Source organism: Cloeon dipterum, chromosome 1 (assembly GCF_949628265.1).
Source record: "Cloeon dipterum chromosome 1, ieCloDipt1.1, whole genome shotgun sequence".
NCBI lineage: Eukaryota > Metazoa > Arthropoda > Insecta > Ephemeroptera > Baetidae > Cloeon > Cloeon dipterum.
Window position 1 is genome coordinate 26375176 of NC_088786.1, and position 25178 is coordinate 26400353.

Below are 25178 nucleotides of genomic sequence, written 5' to 3' on the forward strand. Positions count from 1 at the left end.
TTTCTCCATTGATTTAACGAGTTACTAAAAATGATATAAACAAGTGCAATTTGCCAGGTTGAAGTGATAAGCTTTATTCTGGATCATTCCATTGTACAATAGGCATGCTCAATGCTGTCGCAAGTGTAAGTTCATCTGTCAATTGTGGAGAAAGGGATTTAGTCTGATCACACTGCATGTCCACATCTCCATCAGGATTGCTCATTAAACCAAGTGCCTCTGCTTCAATGCCATCAGTAGGAGTGGAGTCCTGCCTTTCTTCTTCTTCCAGCATTCTCTGTTCCTGTTTCAAGCGTTTCAGTTTTCTATTCATCCAATTGTATATGCCTTTTCCGTTTAGAGTTTGAATGAAGTCGTAATTTGGGTCCACTTCCCTTCTTGCTTTTGAAGGCGCTGGTTCATCATAAGAAGGCTCGATTTTGGTCAGTGATCGACCAATAAGACTTCTTCTGCGCTCGCCAATGCTGATTTCTCTGCTTGTGCTCTGCTCCTGGTCAATTTTCTGAAGGTTTGAATTCACAAACTTGATGTACTTCGGAGGTTTCTTTGGAATAATGTCCAAAATTCCTTGCAGCCTATTTGCCACGTCGCTGCCATCCAACCCACTGATGCCTGATACAATTTCATTGTATTGCTTTTGGTAGTCTGCGACCTGAAAGATAATACAGGGTAATTAAAGGTGAAACATCTAGATTTAGCCCTAGTTTAATTTTTAAGCCTACCTGCTTGTCTTTAAATGCAAATTTGTATGTGCTATTCAATAAATTTGTATTGTATAATACCAAATTTAAGGATTAATAAAATAAACAAATCTATTAGAGACTAAACGCCATAACTTATCAAAGATTGGAGTGAGAAATATTTTCCAAATTACTCTATTCTGTGTGATTAGCGGATTTTGTCATATTTTTCTCTAATAACACCACTGAGGTAACATGGGCCCAAAAATGCTCAAATATCTCCCAATGCCTTGAAAATGCGAAGAATGCCCTAACAATTTGAGCCAAGCGACTGGATGTTTAATTAAATAAAATTAAAAGACAATAAAGCTATATTTATACTGCTCGAATATGTCTTGTTTATTTTATACGAAATGAATTAAATCTATCATTTGTAAGCTGGTTTGCATACTGCTTAAAACAGGTTTATTAAAATCTAAATAATTTTAATACCTTGGTCAGGTCCACTTCCTTGGCCAATTGGCATGCATCTTTGGACAGAGCTTCTGCTTCTGACTCTGGCAAAATGGCTTCCGAAGCCACAGCGCGCAGATCATCTAAAGGTTCGCGCTGGCTGACCAAAAATGAAAGGTCCACTGGGCTGAATACAAACTCAAAAGCATGTTGGCTCCACAGTGACTCAAAAATAAAGCAATGCTCTTTGTAGTTATTAGAAGCGCAGTATTCGAAGAGACTCGTCAGATGGTTCCACTCTTTGTGGGCCACTGGAATCTATTTCAAGAAAAATATTTTCAAATTCTTGAATAAATAAAAATATGACTGTGTCAAATCAATACCCGGCACACTTTGAGGCACGGTTGTTTAGAATAGAGCCCGTAGAGGACAAGGAGGCCATACAAACGTCTCTTGATTTCAATCGGGGGAAGTAGGTTGACTTTAGCGGCCAGGAACGTCAAAGGGGTGAACTCGATGATTTCCTCTGGATTGTGTCTGTTGAAAATTTTCGAGAATTTCATTTTGCACCACTCCTCGGCCAAATTCTCGTAGCAAGGACCCTGCGCTCCTTCTGTCTTGGTTTGCATGTTTTGTATCAGTGTGTTTACGTCATAAAGTGTAGCCTCAAACACGCTCTTGACCATAATGCTTGAGCCTTCGTCCATTTTATAACCTGAAAGTGACACCATCTATGAATTAGGCTTTTCATAATAATTAATTCATTTTTTATCGTACCTTAGATTATTGTTTTGCTTGCCCGGAATTTTACCGATGTATTTCATTTAACAATTATCTTAGTAGCAGAAGAATTTTATTTGTGAAGAACTAAGTTTATGGGCTCTATTGTATGAAGTAATTAGTTATTGCATAAAGTTTTCGATGTTTAATTTCCTCAAGAGTTTCAGAGAGTATACGCTATGATGCTTTTTCTCCATTTTTTGTAATTATTTATAATAATGATTTATTTTCAAGATAAAAATGAGTGAGCTGAAAACTGAAGACGGAAAAAATCAAGGAGATTTTATTCGCAAACGAAGATTTCTTCATGAATAGAAACGCGCACATACACACATATAAAACGATTTATCTATCATTATGTACTTATAATTTACCGCATGTTAACTTCTATTGTACATCATTTATTACACAATCATAAATGTAACCGAGGATAATCTTGTAGAAAACCCGTTTGTGAAGAGCGAGACCTTCAGTTTGCTATTATTTTGCTTGCAGATTCTCTTACCATAGATTTATCAAGGTGTTCTTCAATGCACTTCCTTAGCTATAGAGATTGTCTAGCTCTGCAGTTGACGAAGAGACCTCAATAAGTGCATCGGTGTTTCAGCTGGTTGATGTAAGTCGTGCCAAATCTATTTTCAAAACTTGTCCCATTCAAAAATAGTTGCTATAATTCCTGCAGTTGATAACTCAAAATTTCTAGCGATGGTTTGTTTTGAGAGTTCATCTGCTCTGTGGGCGAGGCAGTGGGGTTTGGGAATAAGGAGAATAAGAACACGCATGCTCGCCATCTTTTCAAACATTTTAGCGGGAAAAATCACAAAATAATATAATAATGTTACTTTTCATTGAGATACAATACTGTCAAGAAATGCCGATAAAATAATTTTTTTTAAATTATAGGTCTCCTGAAATGTTTTCATTGAAATTAATGTTAGTTTAATTTAAAAATGTGGACTTCGCTTCAGTTATAATTCATCAAACCAACAAACACGGAGGGAAATAGCGGAAAATAGAGAAAAAAATATGAAAAAATTAAATGATTGAATCGTAAAGAAGCAGCTATGTAACTTATATCTTATATCGCTTAAGCTATTGCAATTTTAGCCCTTAGCCAATTCATCTTAGATTTTATTTTATCAAAGTAATTGAAAAATTGGACTTGGAACTTCAAAAAATGCATGATGATTGAAAATACCAACTCTTAAAAACCAGCGTTGAGAATAACCATACATATGATTACTTATAAAAAATATGGCTGACGGAGATATTGAGAAAAATATTATATTGTAACACGCAAATATCTGACATTAAAATATACTGGAGAGGCATATATATTTTTGATAAGCATAGCATATCTAAAAGGTTGAAAGTTTATTTTCGAGTTAAACTATAAAACCAAAGATCATTTCATATGTCTTCACACTGATCCTCCTTTTGAAGGTCGCCGAGATATACTAATAAGATAAAATGATGGGTTATCAAGCAAATCTAAGTGTACTCAACGTTCTTGTACGTCAACTGCTCTAATGACTTTACTTATTATTTTTGCATTCGATGTAATATTTCATAACTGTTATATTGTCTCGATATAAGTCTGCCGTTTGTACCATGATTAAGCGTTTCTTAGATCCACTAAAAATATAATATTGTATAGTAAACAAATCCATTAGTAAAATCTTCTCATGCTAATTTTTGTCCTCAAAATATTAGCATTTGCTTATATAACATAAATATCAACGCGAGACCAACACATATGTATGCTTGGTTCAAGATAAGATAACGAAGAGGGGATTTCCCCCCTGTGAAACACATGGAAGAAATAATTTACAAACACACTCCAGTTCGCTAAAATCTTTTGGAGCCATCGCACAAGTTTATTCTGAGTTGAGCAATGTTTTTTTATATTTAATATTTAATTCAAATTGCAATCGTAATTTCAGGACACAACTAAAATGTCGGAGGAGTTGCCTCAATGCTTGAGGCAGTTCTACGATGGAAGGAAGGAACAAACATATCCTTCCAAAGACCTGCCGCAGCCTCCCCCTTGGCTCAACCCCCAACTTTTTACACGCGGCCAAAAGTTTGCACAAGACCACTTCTATGCACTCGCTTACTCGGATATTGTATCTTTGATTGCCTTGTTTTCATTGAAAGATAGTCTGGGCCCTCTTATTTTTACTGGCAACTCGTCCTGCGTTTTCTCCTCTTTCAAACGGTACGTTTCGACTGCCCTTCGTGTTCTCTCCTGGTATGAGGGAGACGTATTCGACCCCAATTCGACGGCGGGAAAGAATATATTGAGAGTGCGTAACATGCACAGGCTCGTGATAGAAAGGCTGAAAGCAACTGAATCAGATGTATTGGCTGAAAGGACAAATATTGTGAGGCCACTGGAGAGTTTGGCTTCTGTTGTAAGACAGGACATGAACCTAGTGCAAGGAGTGGATGACGAGGGACACAGCGTTGGCACTCTTCCTCTCAACCAGTGGCACTCAGGAATTACCCAGTTTATGTGAGTTTCTTAATTATTTTTTAAGATTGTGATTCCTAATGTCGTGAATTTTAGGTTCATAGGCATGGTCGTCACGAACCCTGAAAAATTAGGAATAGTATTCTACACCGAAGAAGACCTTGAGGCCCTTGTGCACTTGTGGGCAGTGCTGGGCTACATGATAGGCATCAAAGATGAGTACAACCTGTGTATTGATGGACTATCAAGTTTCCGAGAAAGGGGCATCGCTCTGCGCAAGGCTTGCATTTTGCCAAGTCTTAAGAACGTGGATGGGCAATGGGAGCACATGTCCAGATGCATGGCGCAAGGAACGGGTTTGTACATGCCAAGTGTAACATTTGAAGGCCTGTTATTGTACTTATTTTTTGTGCTTGATCTGCCAATTGTTAATTTATGGAACGTTATTGGATGGAAACACAAGATTTTGTTTTCGGTTTCAAAATTTTTTCTTACAATCGCCATTTACACTCCGGGATTTAGGTCACTATACAACACTATAACTCGAAAGGGGCTCAGCGTTGCTGAGAAGGCGGAGCCAAACTGGATGGTCCAAGTCAGGGAAAAGGCTTCTTTGTACCATGAAAATTTTGAATACATGAAGTGATTCAATGAGAGCAAAGACTACACTTCAGCTATAGAATGTTCCATGACATGCACGATATTTTTTGCTCAACTATATTCCAAATTATTGTAGATATTTTTAAAATAAAAGTAAAAACGGGAATGCAGAGTTGATTTCAAATTTAAGCCATTTCCTCTCCTTCTGTGTCCGCACCACTGTCGGCATCACTGTCATCTGCTGCTGTACCCTTTTCGATGCTTGGCTGCTCAGCGACAGCTTCGCTAGCGCTCTCACCCTGCTTCCTCTCTCCTTCTGCAGATTCCAGAAATTTGTCCCAGTTCTGCAATCGTTGCTGCACTTCAGCATCCGTTTCTCCCACCCTGAAAACAAAGCAAAAAATAGATAAATAACTTTCGTTCTAATATCATTCTGGCAATCAATTTTTACCTGTATCGGCTTTTGCCATCCCAATTTTCGGCAGTAATTTTTCTTTGGCCGAACCATCGGTTGTTTAAAAGCTGCACACACTGATCAGCCTCCTCAGCTTCTCTGAAGAATATCTGCGCGACGCCTTCAGGATGCCTCTGCAAGAAGGCACACAGCATAAAAAGGCAAATTACTCCGGGTCTAAGAGAGAAGGGGACTCACATCGTAAATAATGACTTTTCGCACGTCGCCGCACTTTTTGCACTCCTCTCGGAGATCCTCTTGGTACTCTAGGATGAGCGCCACTTCCTTATCGAATATGCTTGGCTCAAACAAGTTTTTCACTACCACAACCCTTTCGTGACGCTCGCGCTCTCCTCGCAGTTTATCAGGGCGCCAAGCAAGCAGTCTGGAATGGAAAGAAAATTGTAATTAAACTTGATGGCAAACTGGATAATAAATTGTGGATTTCCATCATGCTAATAGTAAGGACACATTATTTTTTTGGTGTTAAACGAGTTGTGGAATAAATATGCTACTTATTTTTTTCAGTCAACGCAAATGAAGCGAATTTTCAGAAAAGATAATTCCGGCACTTAATAAAGCATTCAGACCCAGGCAATTTCTAAGCGTATTTGTAACACAGGTTGCATAACCACGAAGTAAAGAAAAGAGTCGACGCTCATCCACACCAAAACGGAGCAACTTACTTGTCCTGCATTTTCTTAAGTTTCTCCTTGTCCTTCTTCTTGCGCTTTTTCGGCTTGAGTCCAGGATTGAAGGATCCTTTCATCTGGAATTTGGCTGGCTCCACTCGCACCTTGTGACCCCTGAGGTCGGAGCCGTCCAGCAGCTTACAAGCAAGGTCGACAGACTCCACCTGATAACACGAGTGCGCGTACATGTTTAATCAACTTTCTTTCATACCATGCGTCTTCTAGCTACAAGGGGTCCGAAATTTATGTTCAACTTAAGAGGCAGCCGACACGCTTTTTAGGCTAAATAATTTATTACGCGCGACGAGGTGCTTTTAAATGTATTCTCTCTTTGTGCGAACGATTGTGTAAGAGCATTCCTCAATTGTACGCCGAGGTGGAAAAAAATTATCATTTCTCGCAGCATCCTGTCAAGTGGGCTTATGTTATCTGTCATCAGTCTGAAATTTCTTGACAACCCAACGAAAACTAGTTGACAAGCAGTCTATTGCCGATAAAAGTGAAACGCTCGTTCAATTTCCACTTAGCACAAAACGACGATCAATTAACGTGAAATTCGTGACCAGACTGCGCCGATAGAGCGGTTGTTTGTGCAAAAAGGAAAAAAATGAGCATAAACGTTGTCAGCGGGAAACGTGCCTTCACAGTCTGGTGGTCACACAAAGAACAAACATCTCCGCTCTGCTCTGGGCTAGTTACGATTTTGTGATATTATTGTGCTCTTACTGCGGATCGGGATTAATCTAAATTTCAGAATAATTCACGAAGCCGTCTTGGAATAAGCACAGCAGACACTTGCTTTAATTGGCTCGAAATTCTTCATGCATAGCAAGTCCAGCGCAATTTTGAGCAGATGTAAATATCCACGCTCAGCCGCATCGTCAAGCACAAGGAGTGCTTTTGTACTTGCGCGCGAGATAAGCGGAGCGGTTTACATTAACTGACGGCGGTGATGTTTGCAAAATTCTTTTCGTCCTCCCACGCGAGCAAAATGTTTGCGTTCAAGCTATTCTCCATGTGTGCAAATGGTGTGTAAATATGGACGCGAATTTTCCCCATTACTGCTTTCATTCATTATGCATAGCGTTGCAACAAAGAGGACAAAGGTTGAGAGCTCAAGAGCGCAGGCTGAGGGAACACGACGAAAAGCCACAGGCTAGCTGATGGGTAGTTGTAAACAATCTGCATTTATGACCACTTAACAATAGAGCAGGATAGAAAGAGGTCACAAGTTTAGTGTGTAAGCTAGTCTCGGCTGTATCACAAGTTTTCTGACTTTTTGCCAACTTCAATATGCTGATGCTAACTAACTTGGTTAGCTATTTGTGTTGTGAAACTTAAAGAATCACTATAAATAACGAGTACTGAATACTAAAGAATTTTGGGATTCACAAATTTAAATCCAACGATTTTTAATATCAATCTTTTCTGTTACAAAATTTATTTTACAAAAGCTTCTTCTCTAAGCGAAACCCCTTTTTTATAGAATCCCCCTTATTGTTTCTTCTTCCTTTTATGTCCTTATATATTTGTATAGTAATTTTCTTCCCTTTCAGCGTACACTTCAATCATTTAAGTATGTTATAGATAACAAACTTATATGATTGAGCCTGATTACTTATTTAGATTTAATAGCTGGAATAGCAATTAGATCTCACTAATTTCGTTATTTAAGTTCATGATCGGCATGGCCCTTGACAAAACATCAAAGAGCGGTTGACCCCGAGCCCCCGTAGGCTAACTAACTCAATCGACTATATTTATAATCATAGTATCGTGGTCCAGAATTTTCAGAATCCATAAAAGAAAGATTGAATCAGACACAACCCATTCACAACCGTCACTCCCAGCATCAAATTGACATCTGGAAATCACAACTTCCTCATCATGCTAATAAAATCATCACGAAAATATGAGCTCAAACACACAAGACAAGGCGAAACTCTGAGTGACTCTGCGGAAAAAAGTGGCGATTAGTCCGCGGGCGATGATAATTACTACGCCGAAGCTCGGACGGGCATTGAATGGAAATGAGCGTGTTTTTCATTCTTGTCGAGGTGTGGTTGTCGGGCAGGAAATCTCTGATATGTCCATCGCATCGCCGCGGGGCGTTTCACGGCACAAAATCCATCGGCTGCGTGGGTGTCCCGACTCAATGGGCAGCTAGCTCGGCTTGCTTTGCCCGCGCCTACCACGGCAATTACGCCATCACTTTTAATTATTGGCTCGCAAAGTGAATTTATTTATTCATCAGCTCAGAGATAAAATGCCGTACTTGGTCGGTGTGACTAATGTGTGCTCGGGATTTGCATACGCATTCCGGCAAGCGTGAATCAAGGTGGGCGTGGGGCACGCCAAGAAAATGTAGATTTTTATGACATGATTTCATTTTGTCGACATATGATAAGCTATTAGCACCAGTTTTCAACAAGTATATTACATTAATGTGTGATTAGCTTGTTTAATTTACATTAAAATTCGAATTTTGAAAATTTTGAAAAGAAAACCAACCTTTGACGTATTGAAACTTTTAATCTTCTCAAATAAAATTTGCGATAAAATTTCAAAATACACAAATCGATCGATTTCCAATTCGTTAATATTCAACGCAGCCTACTTTGGTTTAAAAAAAGGTTTTCTTAGCTAGATTTCGTTCGGCAGTGACGCAGCGTGAGCGCAAGTTCAAATTTGAGCCGTTGACTCACTCTCGCGTTGCTTTGGGCTTGAATTCCACGGAACTCGACTGAAAAGAAGCTTTTATCCTGGCCTAAATCTAGCAACTTCTGTGCGTAATTCTCCGCGCACATTACGTGCATACGTTAAACAGTCATGAGCGAGTGAGTGGCTCACTTTTTCATTCACTCGCTCGCGCACACGCGCCAGTAAATCATGTAATAAACAGCACTCCCTTTTCCGAGCGATGCATTTTGTAGCTGTGCCAGCTGCTCGGTCTTTCTGCTCCATTCGGTTCCTCAGGAGTAGTGTTTGTTTTCAGTTTTGATCCGCACTCTACACAAAGGGAATCACTCCCACGGGCGCTTTTCTGCTTATTTATTAGTGGACATATTGCGGTTCTCAATCTCTCTTGACATGTGGCCAGAGGTTTTGCTGCTTTTCTATTCGTGGTGCAGCTCTCCGTATTTTGACCCGCGAGGAGCCACGCCAACAACAGCTGTTGCTATTTCACAGCTTAATAAAATAAGGAAAACTCAACACAGAAAGATATTCGATTATTTATCCGAATCTGTGATTTTAACACTTGTTGACTTTGAGACTAGTATAGTATGTGATGTGTATCACGTTTTCTGTGAACAACTTTTCCTCGTACATCAACAGATCCATAATTTACATACAAGCTGAAGCACGCATTGATTTCCTCTGAGTCAGTCAGGACACCCCGGGGCTAAGTTTGACTTTAGCGTTTACTCAAGAAATGTTTATAATCAAGTTTTTAGAGTTGAGATATTACAATCATTTACACTTCAGCAGTGGGAACGTCATTATACATATATACGAACATCATACGAAGTCGTAAAATGTGTACACAGTCCTCTACTTTGTTTTCAACCTAGGCGCGCAGATAATAGAGATTCGCTCACCGCAATTAATGGGCTGCAATTCCGTTTTACGCCGGTCGCCCTTGGCCATTACTAAAGCCGTCAAAGTGCAGTTTATGGATACTCAACCAGGCAGCTTCCAATTTATTTTTAAAAAATCTGACACAGTGCTGGGAGTATACTCATATTTAGACACGGCGTGCTGTTCTACTTGCAGCACTCGATTCCAAAAATAATCCCATTCAGCGGGCATGTTTGCGCGAAGAGTGCAATTTTAATTGCCAGTCGCGTCGACAGATAACCGAAAGGCCCTTCACAACCTCTCAGTGTACGCGGTCGATTTCGCCTTCATCCAATTGGGTCGAGCCCATCCAGCGGCTTTGACACGCGTGTCTGTCTCTTGCTCGCTGCGAGTATAAATAATTGTCGCGCTGCACACAGACATAAAAATGACAAGAGAGAAAATGTAAATTACCACAGTAAATCAAGATTGCACGTTCAAGAGCCGCGCTTCAAATGCCATCTGAAATTTAATTACCGCAGCTCCAGATGCTGCGAATAAATTCATTGTCTCCGCGACACAGTAGTTGTGCTGCGCGGAGGGCAAAATAGCCAGCCTTGATTGGAGCAGGGAAAACGGCATTCTATGCAAAGGCTGCAATTATGAAGAAAACTATTTTATCTTAATAATCGGTGCCGAAGGAATACGTTATAGAAAAGCTCAGTATTAGGGACGCTGAACCTGTAATTAATTTTCACGAATCGGTCGTTACGAGAGCAAACTTTATGGATTGGATTATCTTGCAAAATGATAATTGAAATACTGGTCTAAATAGAGATGTTAATTACCAAAATTGAGTAAATCGTAAGTTTCTACACAAAACCGGTCTTTCATTCATTCAGAATTCGCGAGAGGAGCGAAATAAACTTTATTGCAAAATAACAGCAACCACAAGTGAAAATAGGATTAAAATTTACGCAAAATCAATCTCGAGGTTCCAAGCTGACTTATCGTCGAAAATTACACGTTGAAATTGCAAGCGCACATCATGATTAGGAAAGAGAAATAAATCAACAGCCGAGTATAGCTCTCACGCACTTATGAAACAAAAATTATTCGATTCATTTTGAGTACACGAATAAATCAAATTAAACAATTTCTAGAGAAACCATTTTCCGAGCCATACACGTCGAGGCGGCAGTTAATTTTAATTGCGTTTACGAAGGATGATGCATTTTTAATTGAATGACTTCACCGCCTTGAATAATAAGTAAGCAAGGAGTGAGAGAGTGAGAAAGAGAGGAAAGGACACTGGGGTTGTGGTGGAGCATCTCCTTGCTAAGAGCGGCGAGCCAAAACAAGCGTGTAAGAACAGAGCGCAGGGAGCAGACAATTAACGGCGCTGGCCAAGCGTCCAACAACAAGAGGGATTATGTTAATAAACATATCTTTGCGTCACTCGAGTGAGTCAGCCTTATGTAACACATGAAAAAGGGGTGATGCCGCGGCACGCGGGGAATGCAAATGGGGAGGCATTCCAATTGACACCGCCGAGATAACGCGCATAACAAAAGAAATTGGGCGGATCTCGAAATGGACCCGAGCGTGAGGAGGCATTAGTGTTTTTCTCAGCTCGGAATTCCGTCCCTCGCCAGCCTCTTTGAAGACTTAATTTAAGAAAAATTGCTTTTAAAGCGTTTGTATCAATTTCACAGCAAGTTAAGATTTAGTTACTGGGAAAATTTTGCAATAGATAATACTGCGCATTTTTATGGCTGCCTAAATTTCAGTTATACCGGGGTAAAATATACGAGGAAGTGGGTACTTTGTAAAACAGTATCAAAAGAAAGGATGCGCATCAAAATATATCAATATCCTAAAAACAGTAAACCATCTATGGTTAACGCAGTGTTAAATTTTCGCTATCCCTTGAATGTTCATCCTTCCCCTCGTACTTTTATACTTTCACCTCTGCTAAGCTCACAATCGACTGAATGTTGCTGTGTTGAAGGCTTTGTAGATGTATTTTCTCTTTGTTTGAATACTTAGTTGATGATCTACAAAGATTTGCATGTAACTGTCAGATCGAGAAACAAAATATCATCAATTATTATTCTCATCAATATTATTGTTTCGAAACATAAACCCCAGCAATGCGTCTTGCTGCAAAACATTTAAAGTGAAAAGAATGCACCATTTAAGTTTGACGCATGTTGAGAGTATATAAGGATAATAATAAAATTTTTGCATACGTTGCCGGTATTGCAAATTACCAAGGGGTTCTATCTATGCATGCAATCTTAGATACAAAGATGCTCAGCAGGTTGCATACCAATCAAAATAATTAACCGCACAAAGCTTCAAATTAAAAAGAGACGCATCTCTTGAAATTGCATGATGATATTCACGCGTGGAATTACGCGACGCTGGCGAATCCTTTGTCTGTTTGGCATAGGAATGCGCGTGTCAAAGTCCGAAAGGTGAGCTGGTTAGAAGCAAGACGCGAGCTCACCTCACCTCAAGTGAGCAGTGTATGCTGTGTCGGGCCGAGCAATTCACTTTAGCATATAACTTGATCCCCCACTTCGGGCGGGCGGCGAGTGAGAATGAGAGGAGTCTCTCGCGCTCCTCGCGTCAGTCGAAAAGCGGAGCTGGTGGACTCGAAAAGTAGTTTGGCCGACCTGGAGCTGTGCATGCTCAAGTGCTTCATACACGCCCAATTGTAATCGCTTAGTTAGCACTTCTGGGTTCGTGGGCCAAAAGCGAGAGAGTGGAAAATGCAGACCAAGGGACTGCTTCTCTTCAGCTTTTTGCTCCTCGTCATCGTCCAGCTTTGTCTTGCCGATGGTACGTGCGAAAAAAACTAACTTTTTGATAGTTCTATTCCACTGAAGTGTGTTGAACATTTTTAAAAAGGAGTTGCAGTGTTTAATTCGTTTAAATCAGACTCAATGTTTGGAAATGCTTTAAAGCAGCTTGGGCAAATATTTTTTTGGCCAGATTTCCACAGCACTGGGTTCATCGGAGTCGACTTACTCTGTTGAATTGTCTATTAAATTGCGATCATCAAAGTTTAGCCACTCCTTTCAGCAGCTCTAAGCGTGGGGCTGCAGACTTATTTTTGCCGATGTGCCTTTGGGGTTATTTTGAACACAGTTGGGGCACATCAGCTAACACCATTTATTTTCTATGCACTTTTAATTGTGCGTGATAACCTGCCTGGCAACTGCCACTGCTCGGTGAGTGGGAAAATGCTGCTGCTCCGCCAGTTTACTGCACATTAATCAGGGACGACATTCACGAAATGTTTTCTCGGTATGTTCAACCGCTCGTGAATCTGTTCTTGTTCCTCCAGCGCTTTTCGCGATGCTCTACTCGTCTTTAATCATCGGGTTACATTTACGATCGATTTAAGTGGCGGTATAAGTTGTCGTTAAATTGCCGCTTTTGATACTATGTTTGATCAGAGGAAAAAAACACGGCTTTCATATGCAGCTCACCGAGGAAAATAAGTGTAAGGTTCTTTAATCTTTAAAGACGCTTTGAATGTTTGATTATACAGCGTCACTCTCTCAACGTTTTCTTTTATACCTCCCGTGCATCGCGTTTATTTTTTTCTCCCTCTTTTTTCTTTGAAACAAGATAGTTTATTTTTGGCTTCAAAAATAAATACCAAACTTTCTGCTTTTCAATACTAAACTTTCCACTCGCCAAGTGACAACGCCCAGACCAAAATTCTGTCTTTGCTCACGTCATCTTCGGCAACAGCAGCATGTAATCGCGTCTCATTTTTACGAGAAGAGACGCCAGGGTGCAGTACCTGAAGCGGCGCGGCTTTCTCCCTTTAGCTGTACGAATGCGATAAATAAAATTCGCAAGCTCGTTACGTGTACCGGCAGCTAGTGGGGAATACATGTACGCGCCAGCCGGCCTTCTTTTTTCGCCGTTCGCCCTATAATTACTGTGGCAAACATAATTTAATTATTCGACCGTGATGACGGAGTTTTCTATCTTCTCAGAGGATAAAAAACTCGATCAACCACCATCTCTGCAGTGTGTAATTAAAGTAAATTAGCATCGGCGTCGCCCCGTATTAGCCTGATAAATCTGGCCGTTTTCGAAGAGAGTCATTTTTTGTCGACTTGTTCGCCGCGTTTTCGCTCGCAGATCGCATCATCGCCTACTTAAAGCTGCGCGATAATTGATGTCGGCATTGTTCGTTTTGCGCCATTCACGTAGAATACCGGTTTCATTGACAAACGGTTCGATTGCCCTTAAGAAAAGTAGACTTTCATTTCGCTTCTCCGCACATTTCAGTTGCTTTTTACTTTTGCCACTTATGAATTTCTAATGGAAAGAGTTTGTAGGATCATTCAACTTGAATGCAAGTCTAACTTGAAATGTGAACTCTGTGTGACTAGAATAAAATTATCCAGACGCAGATGCAATCACAATTTTAAAGTTCTTGTTTCACTGTTCATCCACTCCTCGTTGAGCATGCCAAAAACATTACATTCCTCTCGTATACTAAGTTTTTAGAGAAAAAAAGAAACAAAATTATATTTAAATCCCTCATCACTTCCCCGGTACAAACCAATTCCGGGGATTCGGCACTATAATAAATTAGATCACGAAAAAGGAATTCCGAGAAAAAGAGGACTGTAGTAGTAGTAGTAAAAACATAAATCCGGTGGTGACTGACTTGTGACCGTTTTGTGATTCACGAATATGCGGCGTGCCGCAGGAGAGAAGGAAAACAACAAGATGCACACCCATTATGTTTTACGTCCACACAACAAAAATGAATCATCCAGCTTGAAGTTGATATTAATAGCCGGGAGTGTTAAATAGTGAGAGGCAATCGAGCCGCGCGCATAAAGTGTATTTATTTAGTGGCCCGCTTTCGTGATTTACGCGCAGCATAAATTAGGATGGGGCCCAGTGCTGCATTCGCGGGCTTGGCTTTTTGCAGCCCTGAAGGCCTCTTACCAACTTCTTCTCCCTTCCGTCTGTGCCTTTGGAACAAAAAGAGTTGCCTCGGTAAATATTTGACTATAGCGACGGAGGCGTTCACTATTATTCCGTCCTATTGTCTCTCGCTGAACACGGCACGCTCGCTCTCGTTTAAATTGACGTCGTGCATTGTCTTCGCAGCCACTTCCAGCGCCAAGTGCATTATCAAAAAATTATAACTGACTTCAAAAGGCAAAAGTGCAACTCTGCCGCGTCGCTCCCGACGCACTGCATAACACGGCCTTTGAATTGTAATTTTAATTGGCAGCTCGAGATCAGATGTAATCGGCAGTTTACAAGTCATTATAAATATGACATCCATAGAGAGAGGGCGTAAAGTCGCGGCATGAAGCAATAACCTTGTAACTGCAGTCTCCCAACCCATCAAAATAGTAATAAATAACACGTGAGATGTATATTGTTACATCCATAAAGAAGGTGTCACATTTAAGTGGACCCGCAGAAATTAAAATACAACACTGCGCTAGCGAAATATATCTCAAAAATTTGAACCGTATAAATAGGCTGAGGGATTGAGTTTATGTTCTGTTTCTGATAAAATCATCACTGGCTAATCAAAATATGCCATTTTTGGAGCAATCAATCAGAATTTTAGAATAATTCAATTTGAGTAGCCTAAACAATTTTTTTCAATTCACCATTTAATTGCGAAAGCCCTTGGTGGTCTACTTAAGTCAGTCCCGCCAATCGCCGTAGAAACGTCGGGAAAGATATTTTATGTTTAAGAAGCTGAATGGCTCTACTCTGTGCAATATTAAATCTGCATGGTCAGCTATCAGTGAAAATTATACGAGGAAAAATCAAATGACACGTTCTCGTACTGTACATAAAGCAGCTGTTTCGGCCCTGCAGGCCTCATCATCAGTACTTTACCTCCAAAACAAAATTCATAGCCGAAGTATTATCTGGGTCGAAACAGCCGCTGTACAGTAGGAGAACGTGTCATTTGATTTTTTTTCTCATATAATTTTCACTGATAGCTGCCCATCCTGATTAAATTTTTTCCACACAGAATTAAGCCATTGAGTCTCTTAAATTTAAAGTTAAATCATGTGTGTGTAGTTACTTCATTGTTTTCAGGATAATTTTCTTAGAAAAAATGTTTTTCACGATTCTAATTGAACCGGTTTTGGTTTTTGATCATATCAAAAGAAAACATTTGAGGTGAAAAATATACAGTGGCAGGATTGATTCAGAAATCGTAGCGGGATTTAAGTACCTGAAAATCGAAAATTACCACTGGTGACATCTATTGGCGGCTTCACTAAGTAAGGGCTTTCCCAACTGGTAAATTAGATTGGTTACCTTTGCATTCACATCCTCGGAAAGTAAAAAAAAATCCTATAAAAAATTAATAAAAAGGGGCAAATTTATTGAAGTAATTTTAACATGTTTAATCATGAAATACACTGGTTTAAACTCTGAGAGGATGTAGGCAATTTACAAATTTAACCCCAGGCGATACGTATAGTCGACAGTGGCCAAATTTAACCTTTTAACTAATTTTACCTCGAATTTCGCTCAGAGCTGTTTACTGTTGGAGAGTTCGCAAAGAGAATTTCGCGAACTGGCAAGGCCGTGGTGAGCGCGGGTCAAAGGTGATTAGGGAGCGCGACCAAAAGGCATGGCATAACGCGGGCGGCGGTGGTCAGGATTAATTTGGCGAGCGGGCGCTGAGTGATTCACTGCTCTTTGTGAACCGGGCCAAAGTACCACAATCAAAGTCGGCACAGACGGTCTAATAAAAATCTATGGCTGCTCCGTGAGCAGTTTTGCATGCGGCGTCAACTTGAGGGGCAAGGAATTTTAATTGAAATCAACCTCCGGCTCTGACCCGTCACGTCAAACACCTTAACACTTTTTAATGTGCGATTATTTTAGTCTCGCCAGAGTGAGCTAAAGCTGACTGACATCCGCTCACAGATATATTGGAAGACTAGCAAAAACCGGAACTCTTGATTTTTTTAAAGAGCTTCCACTAAAAATTCCCTGACTTGAAAGAAAAGGATGCAGAGTTGAGTATTTCAAGTCAACGATTTTTAAGCTGGCCAGAAGAAATTGAATGAAATGGGTTGGGCTTCATGATAAATATTAAAAAAGAGCAAGCTGAGTTAAATAGATGGAAAAATATCGATTATTTTTCCTTTTTTGTCAAGTTAGGTGCATCTAGAAGTATCTTTAATTTTATGATCGCATATAAATCAACTTGCAATCAGTTCCTCTTGTGTACAAGACTGTAAAACATAATATTATTGCTCTCTGGTGAAGGTTGCTACACGCATACAAAAGTGCAACTTGCTAGATTAAAAATAACAAGAATAGATGCGACCGCTTCCTATGACTATGGATGTTAATACGACAGCATTACGCGGCAAGGCAATAAAGTAATAAAAGCTTCAATTGTCGGCTTCAAGTGGCAGCAGTACAACATTCTTTAATTCCGCCTCGTTGATCTCACGGGTATTATTCTTTTTTTGCCGCTTGCCCGATGCGACGAGGCAATTAAATGATGGCTCAAATTCCAGCGGCTGACAGACAAAGCTTTAAGATTAAAATTCCGGGCCACGTGCTTTGAATCACGCCGACTCAAATTTGAGATTTGTATTTTGTGAGACGAGTATGAAAACCGGGTGTTAAACCTTTGGTCACTTGATATCCTGCTGCGTAATGCTGGTGTTTAGTCGCACGATTGAACGCAGCCCACCACTTGACGTACCTCGAATTACTTTTCACTGACATGCAAAATAGACACGACGAGGAAAGCGGATGAGGAATATCGCCTTTTTCAGAAAACTGCGTGTGTCGTGTCAACTCGCCTCGTAAAACATTTAAGCATCGCATGAGTTTTATGAAACGCCGTATTTCTTAAAAAAGGGCCGCAACCATACAGAACACACTAAGATATTTTTATTGCCCTCGCGTAGGTATGTGCGACAAGCTAGGCAATGGGCACAACACTTGTAAATATTTTAATTTGTGATACCTTGGCGCGTTGAATGCTGTGTAAACAGGAGATATTTATCTTCCAGTTGGCTCATCAGAGCGTAGGTGCGAATGCTGTAAACAAGCAATGCCGGCTCAAATAGTTGATCAGAACACGCATATTGCCAATTTCCCGTGTGCCGATTTTCGCGCATACAATTTCAGCAAATAGTGCTTTCAATCGCACGCGGGTGCGGCGCGAAAACTAATCAAACAGAATTTTTTATTACGTACTCCGCCTCTTGCAATTCCGCCTCTTGCAATTCAATGAGACGCTTAAAGTAGACAGATGTTTGTTTTTATGTGCTAAAATTTAATGTACTCGTGGGCCTGTACGCTTCTAACGAACGTCCTCTGCGAATTTTGCGAATGATCTCACGAAAGATTAATGAACGTAACTCGACAAAGATGAGCCGCTGCTACATTTCCACCGCCTTACTCCATCTGATAAGAAGAATTATTTATTTTCAAGCCAATTTGCTTCAAGTGGCGTAGGTAGCAGTTTGCTTAAAATTAAACAGAGCGACAAGGAGCGTGTAATGATCGGGTCAAAGAAAAAATTGAGCACTGCAAAAATGCTGAAGTGGGTCACAGAAAGAAAATTGAATATACATCCTGATGTGGCCAAGAAGCTGCTTTTTGTGCTGGAGACCGACTGGCGGTTGTAAAACGCTTGGCCATAGATGGATCTTTTGCTCCAAATGGGCCGTATATCGCTGCTGGGTGGTGTGAATGCTTGCGTTAGATCACTGACTGCCAAATGAAATCTTTACGATGGTTGGGGGCAATAAATAAAATTTGCCCAGCAATAAATCTGGCCGCAAACGGTTATTATTTGCCGGATGAAAAGCCTGGCGAGCACGCACGGATTATTAATAAATTATTCGCGTCTGCCTTGAGATCGGTGGCGAACAAAGAAGCTCCGTTTTGTGTTCGCTCGAGCCCTTCGTCGCCTACAAGAATCACAAAGAGGCGCTTTGTTGCGACGAAAGCAACCTTCCACCTGCGTGGGACCACCAGGACATGATTAATGTGCTAATTTTAGGCTGCTTTAAGGGGATATCAGGTTTTGATGCGCAATTTGTCTTTGACAATAAAGTCACTTTCAACAGTAAATCAAATTTAGACCCTGAGAAACTGTCAAAAAAATGAGTCGGTCACTTGAACCACAGCATCCCCGCAAAGTTAGTTTGATAGTTTAGCAATTTTGGTAACTTCTCTTGAAGCAAAAATATGGCACTAACATTTGAATATTCTAATGCAGGAGCCGCATAGAAATGCAAAAGTTTTACTAACAAATGGAAAACAGTGTTAGAAATTCATAGAATGAAAATGCACATAGATATTAGTTGTAGGAAACTTAAGTTATGTTGCTTTCATTCGGGCTTGAAAGTAATTTACATAATTCTCGACAAAATTCTAAGAATTTTGTGCGCTCTCGAGAACAATAGATAGTCTATTATCTGCCTCAATCAAGAGAGTCTCAAATGCTCAGAGAAGCGCTGCACGCGGTAAATCAATTAAAGACAATAGCCGCGACGATGGTATCAGGGCCGCCAATTTGATAACAACAATTACGGGGCGCATAATTATCGAGTTTCCCAGAGGCCGAGATGGTTTCCTCGGGCCGATCGCTCGTCCTGGCGCACACACAACATTTTATCATCAAATCGGATCAGTTCAGCAGCAGCTCTGGCGTGACCGACTAACAACACGGGTCGGTGAGAATAGTACGACATTACTCAAGTGTTTGGCCGACGTGAACTTGGCGTCGAAATTTGAGGTCATTGGTGACGATCTCACTAATCAAATCATCCCTCGATTCGAGGATTGGAAGAATTCGAGTAGCAGTGCGCCGGAGAGCGAGAGAGCCAAAGCAAATAATTCTTCGAGTTGCCGAGTGCAATCGGAAAATAAACCACGGGAAACTATTTTAATGGCAGTCTCTTCGCTGGGAATGACGAGTATTTTAACGCTGGTTGCTTCGTGAGGCCATCAAAATAATAAACGACGCGACTTCTTGTCGACACTGGAACGTAAAAAGCGAGAGGGAAAGGGTAGTCAAGCAAATAAGATATTTAAGTTAATCCTGTCAGTCAAAAATGACCCATGATTTATACAAATTCAATGATAACGACTCTTATCGCCGGAAAACATGTTCACAGCACCATTCTATGGGTTAAGGTTATTGTGTTAATCGGCATTATTTCAAATTCTCATTTTCTCCATTCACGGCAAAACTTGTAGCCTTGGATTCATTAAAAAAATCTTTCATTGACGATTTTGCTTGAAATTTTTATTTGATGAATATGTAACTCTTTCCAAGAAGAAATGAGCGTGCATAATTAGTTTCTATAAGGAGCCTCGACCATTGCATCTGTGCCAATTGACATATAGCCGTACTGGACCAAAAGAAATGACGACGATTTATATTCTGCTCGGCAGATTTTATGCGACTGTGAGTGCAATTTGCAATTCAATCATTGCCGCGCGGCGAATGTACTCACGTAAAAGTGCCTGCCAGCAGCCTGCCTACCAGACGGCCTCATTAAAAATTAAAATCACGCGCAATTCCGAGGCGCACCTCCGTGCAATAAACAACTAGCTGCAAACATCACTCCGCAGAGTAATTTCTAGCTGCAAAAACTGTCATTACCACAGTAATGGCTATAGATAATTACATCCGTCGAACAGATTGCTGATGTGTTTGCCACGCGAGGCATTTGATCATGTTTAAACAAGTGGCTTCGAGTGCAACAGCGAACGATTTGATTCAATGCTCAGTGTGATTTACTGGCTCGCCAGACCCAATTTGGCAAATTGGTTTGCCTTCTGCCACTGACAGGGTGATGATAGGCCGAAAGGCGATCACTCATCTAACTCGGGCTAGCAGCTGCCCAACAAATTTTTACTACTGCAGCTTTCCCGCGGAATTCGCAGCAGTTTATTTTGGCACGCTGATCTTATCGCCGAGTTGAAAAATATTCAAAGTTTTAGCACTCAAACGTGGCCTGTCGAAACATCAGAGTAAAGTACATGCCGTCCGCTTTTTAGTGAGCAACTGCTACGTTTTTATGCGCGATATACAGCGGTAAACCGGTTAGCCATACATTTGAATTTTAACCAAAAAGATATGACATGATGTTTCTCAATTTTTAGTGCACAGTCCAGGCAGAACTCTAGATTAAGAAATAACAAACACGCTTAAACCATTGGCGGAGTTTGAATATATTATAGACGTGTCTAGTGAGCAAATATAACCGCTCCCTGCCGAAAAAATGCAATGAATGATGTTCTTTGTCAGCAATAAGATCGAAGTTTAGGGAGGATGCAGGCGAAAGCTAGGTTTTTGGTTGGGTCCAGTAGATGATTTGTGGATATTCAGTGACCTCTAAACAAGTGTGACATCAGAATTTAGCCGCTAAGGCGATTGAGTTCATTGACGGACCCTCACATTTTTAGAATGCGTAACGAGACCACACACAATGTCTCCATAAAAATTGTCCGGCCCGTAAATTAAATCTTCAATCTAAATTACCCGCTATCTTAATCTGCATACATGTTATAAAGCCCCGGGGAGTTAAGAGTGAGGCAGCCGTGCGAAAAGCCGCCGCGAAACGACAAAAAAGGCAGCGTATTGTTTCTCTGCTAGGACGGCAATTGCTCTAGAAAATAACAACAGAGGTCGATTGTGTAACGTTGAAATTATTGTTTAATTGAATGCAAAATAAAAGCGCCGGCAGCAAAACGAGCGGAAATTAAATTAATAATGCGCCTTAAAAGGATCAATTCAAAAGCGAGACGGCCTCGGAGTTAATTTAAACGGTAGAGCAGTATGCAAATTTAAATTATGTGCCATAAAAGAGAAAGCATACATTAGTAGAAAATAAGTGATAATGGATGGAATGAATGCGTTAGTAGTGTAAAATACATCATATACAAATTTTGCCACTGCCCATAGATGTAAAAGGACAAAAATCAATATAAGGAGCGAACGCTGACGCAATGACTACCAAATTTGATTTTCAAATTAAATTTACAGTCTTTTTGAAGTTTTTATTTGTGAAAAAACTAATGCAATGGCTTTATGGGGTACGTGGAAGCCGTGACAGAAATGCGTCGTTTTGGTAGTGCAAATTATTCGTCTTTTATTCATGTCTTGTGGTTGAGGTATCAGTAATCAAGACCAAGATCAAGACCAAGATTTAGACTGTGAAATTACACATTAATAATCAAAATCACAAATACAAACAGTAAAAATATCACATTCGAAATACAAACAATTATTACAACTTACCCCGTAGTTCGGGTCTAATATGAAATCGTTTTTATGGAATTTTCTCGCACCAAATCTCATCCTAGCCGGAGAGAGAATATTTGTGTTGCGACTGCTTTGGTGCGAGTCTGATTGTGCAGTGGGGGATAAGGTGCAGTAAGGGTGCTCTGCTTGTCGCACACCTTTGTACTGCCACCTGGCGATATGGGTTAAATGCAAGGCAGTTATTAGTGGCGAGAAGGCGCCACAGCTTCATTAGCTGAAGTTTGTATAATATGACTTCCAATTTTGCAGTTGACGATGACAGACAAAGAGGAGAGATCGAACGCAACCGGCGGCGACGCAAGGAAGAGTTGAGGGCCCAGAGAAGGCTGCAGAAGGAGCAGCGGCTGGAGAAAATAAAAAAACGCCGTGACCACCAATCGCAGAACGAACATGGCTTGCTACAACAGTACGAGGCGCCGCCACCTGTGCACAATAGACACAGGGACAGGACGGAGCAGGCGAATCTGAGGGCCCAGAGAATGGAGCGACGCAGGCTGAGGCAGGAGAATGAGCTCAAACGATCTGGCAACGGCAGAAGGAGGAACATGAACAGAATTCTTAAGAGTCATGAGCCAAACAGGAAAAATGGAACTAGGTAATGTAAAGCACAGATAAATTTTTCATTCCTTTTTTCCCATAATATGAACCGAATTTTATCTTGGTTGAATGTATATTGTCTTATAAATTCTATGGTTTGGATCTTTAAAGGCACAACTACGTCTGCCCCCCTGACTTTGTCAAGCTTGGCAACTCTTGCTACCTCTTGAGCAAACAGATTCTTTCCTGGCAAGACGCTCACTATTACTGCCGAGACATGAACAGCCATTTGGCATCTCTGGAGACAGCTTGGGAAGACAGCACCCTCCGAAACTATCTCGACAGAAGTGAACTTGGTATGTTCTGATCAAGATCAACCAGTTAGATCTACCCGCCGCGCTGTGTCGCGGCAGCCGGCTAATTTTGCCAATTTTTGGGTTACGTAGTCAGCCCTCGTGACTTTGGCTAATTATGCTGCGTAAATCACGGCAGCAGCCGGTCAAAAAATCGAAATATCGCAAAGTGCTCGAGATAAAAATGGTCTCCGCAAACATTGCTTTCAAAATTTTGTCAGCGGCACCAAAATATGCTCAGCCGCCAGGCTAAAATTCAGCTAAAGACGTTGAGGAAGCCGCCTGCTCAAAATCGCGCGGGAGACCTCAACAGCCAGAAGAACACGTTTTAAGTATTCAGGTGAATAATATCATTATTGGTTTTCAGCTCGTCTGGAGAGATGGATTGGAGGCAGATTCAACTGGGAAATAAATAGGTGGATTTGGGGCTCGTCGGGCAAGAAGATGGGCTACAAGGGCTTTTCAAAGCGCAGTCCGAACGAGGACATGACCTGGCACTGCGTCTTTATGGACCCTGTTCGTCACTACCGCTGGACCCACAAAACCTGCTTTGAGGCCCTGCACTTTGTTTGCGAAGCTCCCTTGCATAAGGAGGAGCCACCCAAGGACAAGAACGAGATCTGAGGCACCTTGATGCCAAGAACAGAACAGCCGTTAGCAAAATAAAGAACCACTTGTATTCAACTATTTAAGCCCTCAGAGTGGGCCGCCACCTGAATTTTACTTTGAACCTATCTATCCAACCTTCCAGCCAAACATCTTGTCAGCTGGATGCCATTCTTCAAATGTTGTAAGCTATTTGAAATTCCAACGCAAAGATAAATAAAAAAATAACTCCTAGACGGGTATGTTAGATTATAAATAAAGCCCCAATAATAGTTGATTATTTGTAAAACTTAGGATTTATGTCTGTCGCATATTTATATTGTGTACTTTAACTGTAGATTTCTTGTATGTATTATATTATGGGAGACTCACGCTTTGCGATCACTCATACTTCTCGCTCTGATGTCTGATGGGAAGAAAAAATTTCAATGCCCTACCCTAGCGAGAAGTAGTGCGAGTTGGGAGAAAAGTGTGAGTATGCCATAAACACAATGTGCTTTAAGTGCATTGCATTAATTTCAATAAATAATTATTAATTGCATTAGTTACTTCTTAATTATAATGCCACTTAAGTTAAACAACATGTCATATTAATGTAATTATTAAACGGAAATAAAATAAAACAGAGTAACATAAGAAATAGTTTTCCTACCTTGATATAAGTGCACAAGCCATCTCCCTTCAAATTCCCTTCATCATCTGAATAGAGTTTGATCTTTAACTTGCCGGTATCAATGTCTTTGGTGATGATACCACATTTCTGCATGAAATCAACATACTCCTGCTCAGTAATGTCACAAGGCAAGCCCGACACATAGACCTTGGTATTAGTTTTTTGGTCTTGATCAAACCACTTTGGCTCCTCCTGTAATTTAATAATTGTTATTATAATATAATCCAAAACAAACATAATTGTTAACAGAATATTTACTTGTGCTTGAGCAGCCCTTTTTTGTGCCTTTAACTCTTTAAGCTCATGCATTTCCTTTTCTTTTTTAGCAGCAGCTTCAGCTTCTGCCTGACGAATTTCACTCAGTGAACGTTTTGACTCCTCAGTAAATCCATAATTTAGCTGATAGCGAGCAATGAATACTTCATCCACCTGAAATTTGACCAACACATTAATTAATAATAGAATAGATACATACAATACAGGAAATTTCCAAGAATGTGGATGTTTAAATCAATACATACAAATAAATTAAGGTCAGAAACGAAATATTTGAACAAGAACCAAATTTATTATTAAAAAAAATAATCAAATAGCAGCACAATATTTATACCCTGGGCATCCAAGAGTTTTTTAACTTGTCCCATTCATACTCCGTTCCATCTTTAGGGTCGGTGTAAATTGCAACCCCGTCCTCGTAGCGATAATTTTGCTGAGAAACAGGATCGCCTTCAGGTCCGGTGTTTGAAACAATGGAGCCGGCTGCAGTCTTGTCTTGGCAGCTGCTTCCTTCGGCATTCATCCACTTGTTTTCGGCTTGATTCCATCTGTACCGGACGCCGCTTTCCTTGTCCGTATAAACGTACGTTTCACCGTCGAATTCATAATCTTTCCCGTCCATTGCAGACCGAAATTAGTAAATATTCCCGGCGTTCAGCGCAAGTCTGGTAAAGGTTTTGTGTCTGTTTACTCATGCTCCACAGGC

At 40.6% G+C, this 25178-nt stretch overlaps 4 protein-coding genes across 6 annotated transcripts; 2 read left to right on the plus strand and 2 right to left on the minus strand.

The window, feature by feature from the left end:
* Positions 1-48: 48 nt before the first annotated feature.
* Positions 49-2556, minus strand: LOC135934547 (uncharacterized). Its single transcript, XM_065476392.1, has 4 exons — positions 2419-2556; positions 1517-1848; positions 1173-1451; positions 49-652 (listed from the first exon to the last, which is right to left on the minus strand). Exons 2-4 carry the CDS (start codon positions 1838-1840, stop codon positions 74-76), a joined length of 1182 nt encoding a protein of 393 aa, XP_065332464.1. The 5' UTR covers positions 1841-1848; positions 2419-2556; the 3' UTR covers positions 49-73.
* Positions 2393-5175, plus strand: LOC135934567 (uncharacterized). 2 transcript variants are annotated; one of them, XM_065476438.1, is made up of 3 exons: positions 2393-2529; positions 3857-4428; positions 4483-5175. In XM_065476438.1, the coding sequence occupies exons 2-3, from the start codon at positions 3869-3871 to the stop codon at positions 5030-5032; spliced, it is 1110 nt and encodes a 369-aa protein (XP_065332510.1). In that variant the 5' UTR covers positions 2393-2529; positions 3857-3868; the 3' UTR covers positions 5033-5175. The 2 variants fall into 2 exon arrangements, with proteins under 2 accessions (XP_065332510.1, XP_065332517.1); XM_065476445.1 differs by lacking the exon at positions 2393-2529 and adding an exon at positions 3698-3799.
* Positions 4851-25173, minus strand: barc (RRM1_TatSF1_like and RRM2_TatSF1_like domain-containing protein barc). Of its 2 annotated transcripts, XM_065476378.1 has the most exons (7): positions 24807-25171; positions 24455-24625; positions 24176-24388; positions 6127-6296; positions 5639-5825; positions 5438-5574; positions 4851-5370 (listed from the first exon to the last, which is right to left on the minus strand). In XM_065476378.1, the coding sequence occupies exons 1-7, from the start codon at positions 25092-25094 to the stop codon at positions 5172-5174; spliced, it is 1365 nt and encodes a 454-aa protein (XP_065332450.1). In that variant the 5' UTR covers positions 25095-25171; the 3' UTR covers positions 4851-5171. The 2 variants fall into 2 exon arrangements, with proteins under 2 accessions (XP_065332450.1, XP_065332442.1); XM_065476370.1 differs by having other exon boundaries at positions 24176-24625; positions 24807-25173.
* Positions 12306-24163, plus strand: LOC135934583 (C-type lectin domain family 10 member A-like). The gene is made up of 4 exons (XM_065476458.1): positions 12306-12537; positions 22277-22622; positions 22736-22920; positions 23285-24163. The coding sequence occupies exons 1-4, from the start codon at positions 12468-12470 to the stop codon at positions 23539-23541; spliced, it is 858 nt and encodes a 285-aa protein (XP_065332530.1). The 5' UTR covers positions 12306-12467; the 3' UTR covers positions 23542-24163.
* Positions 25174-25178: the final 5 nt, after the last annotated feature.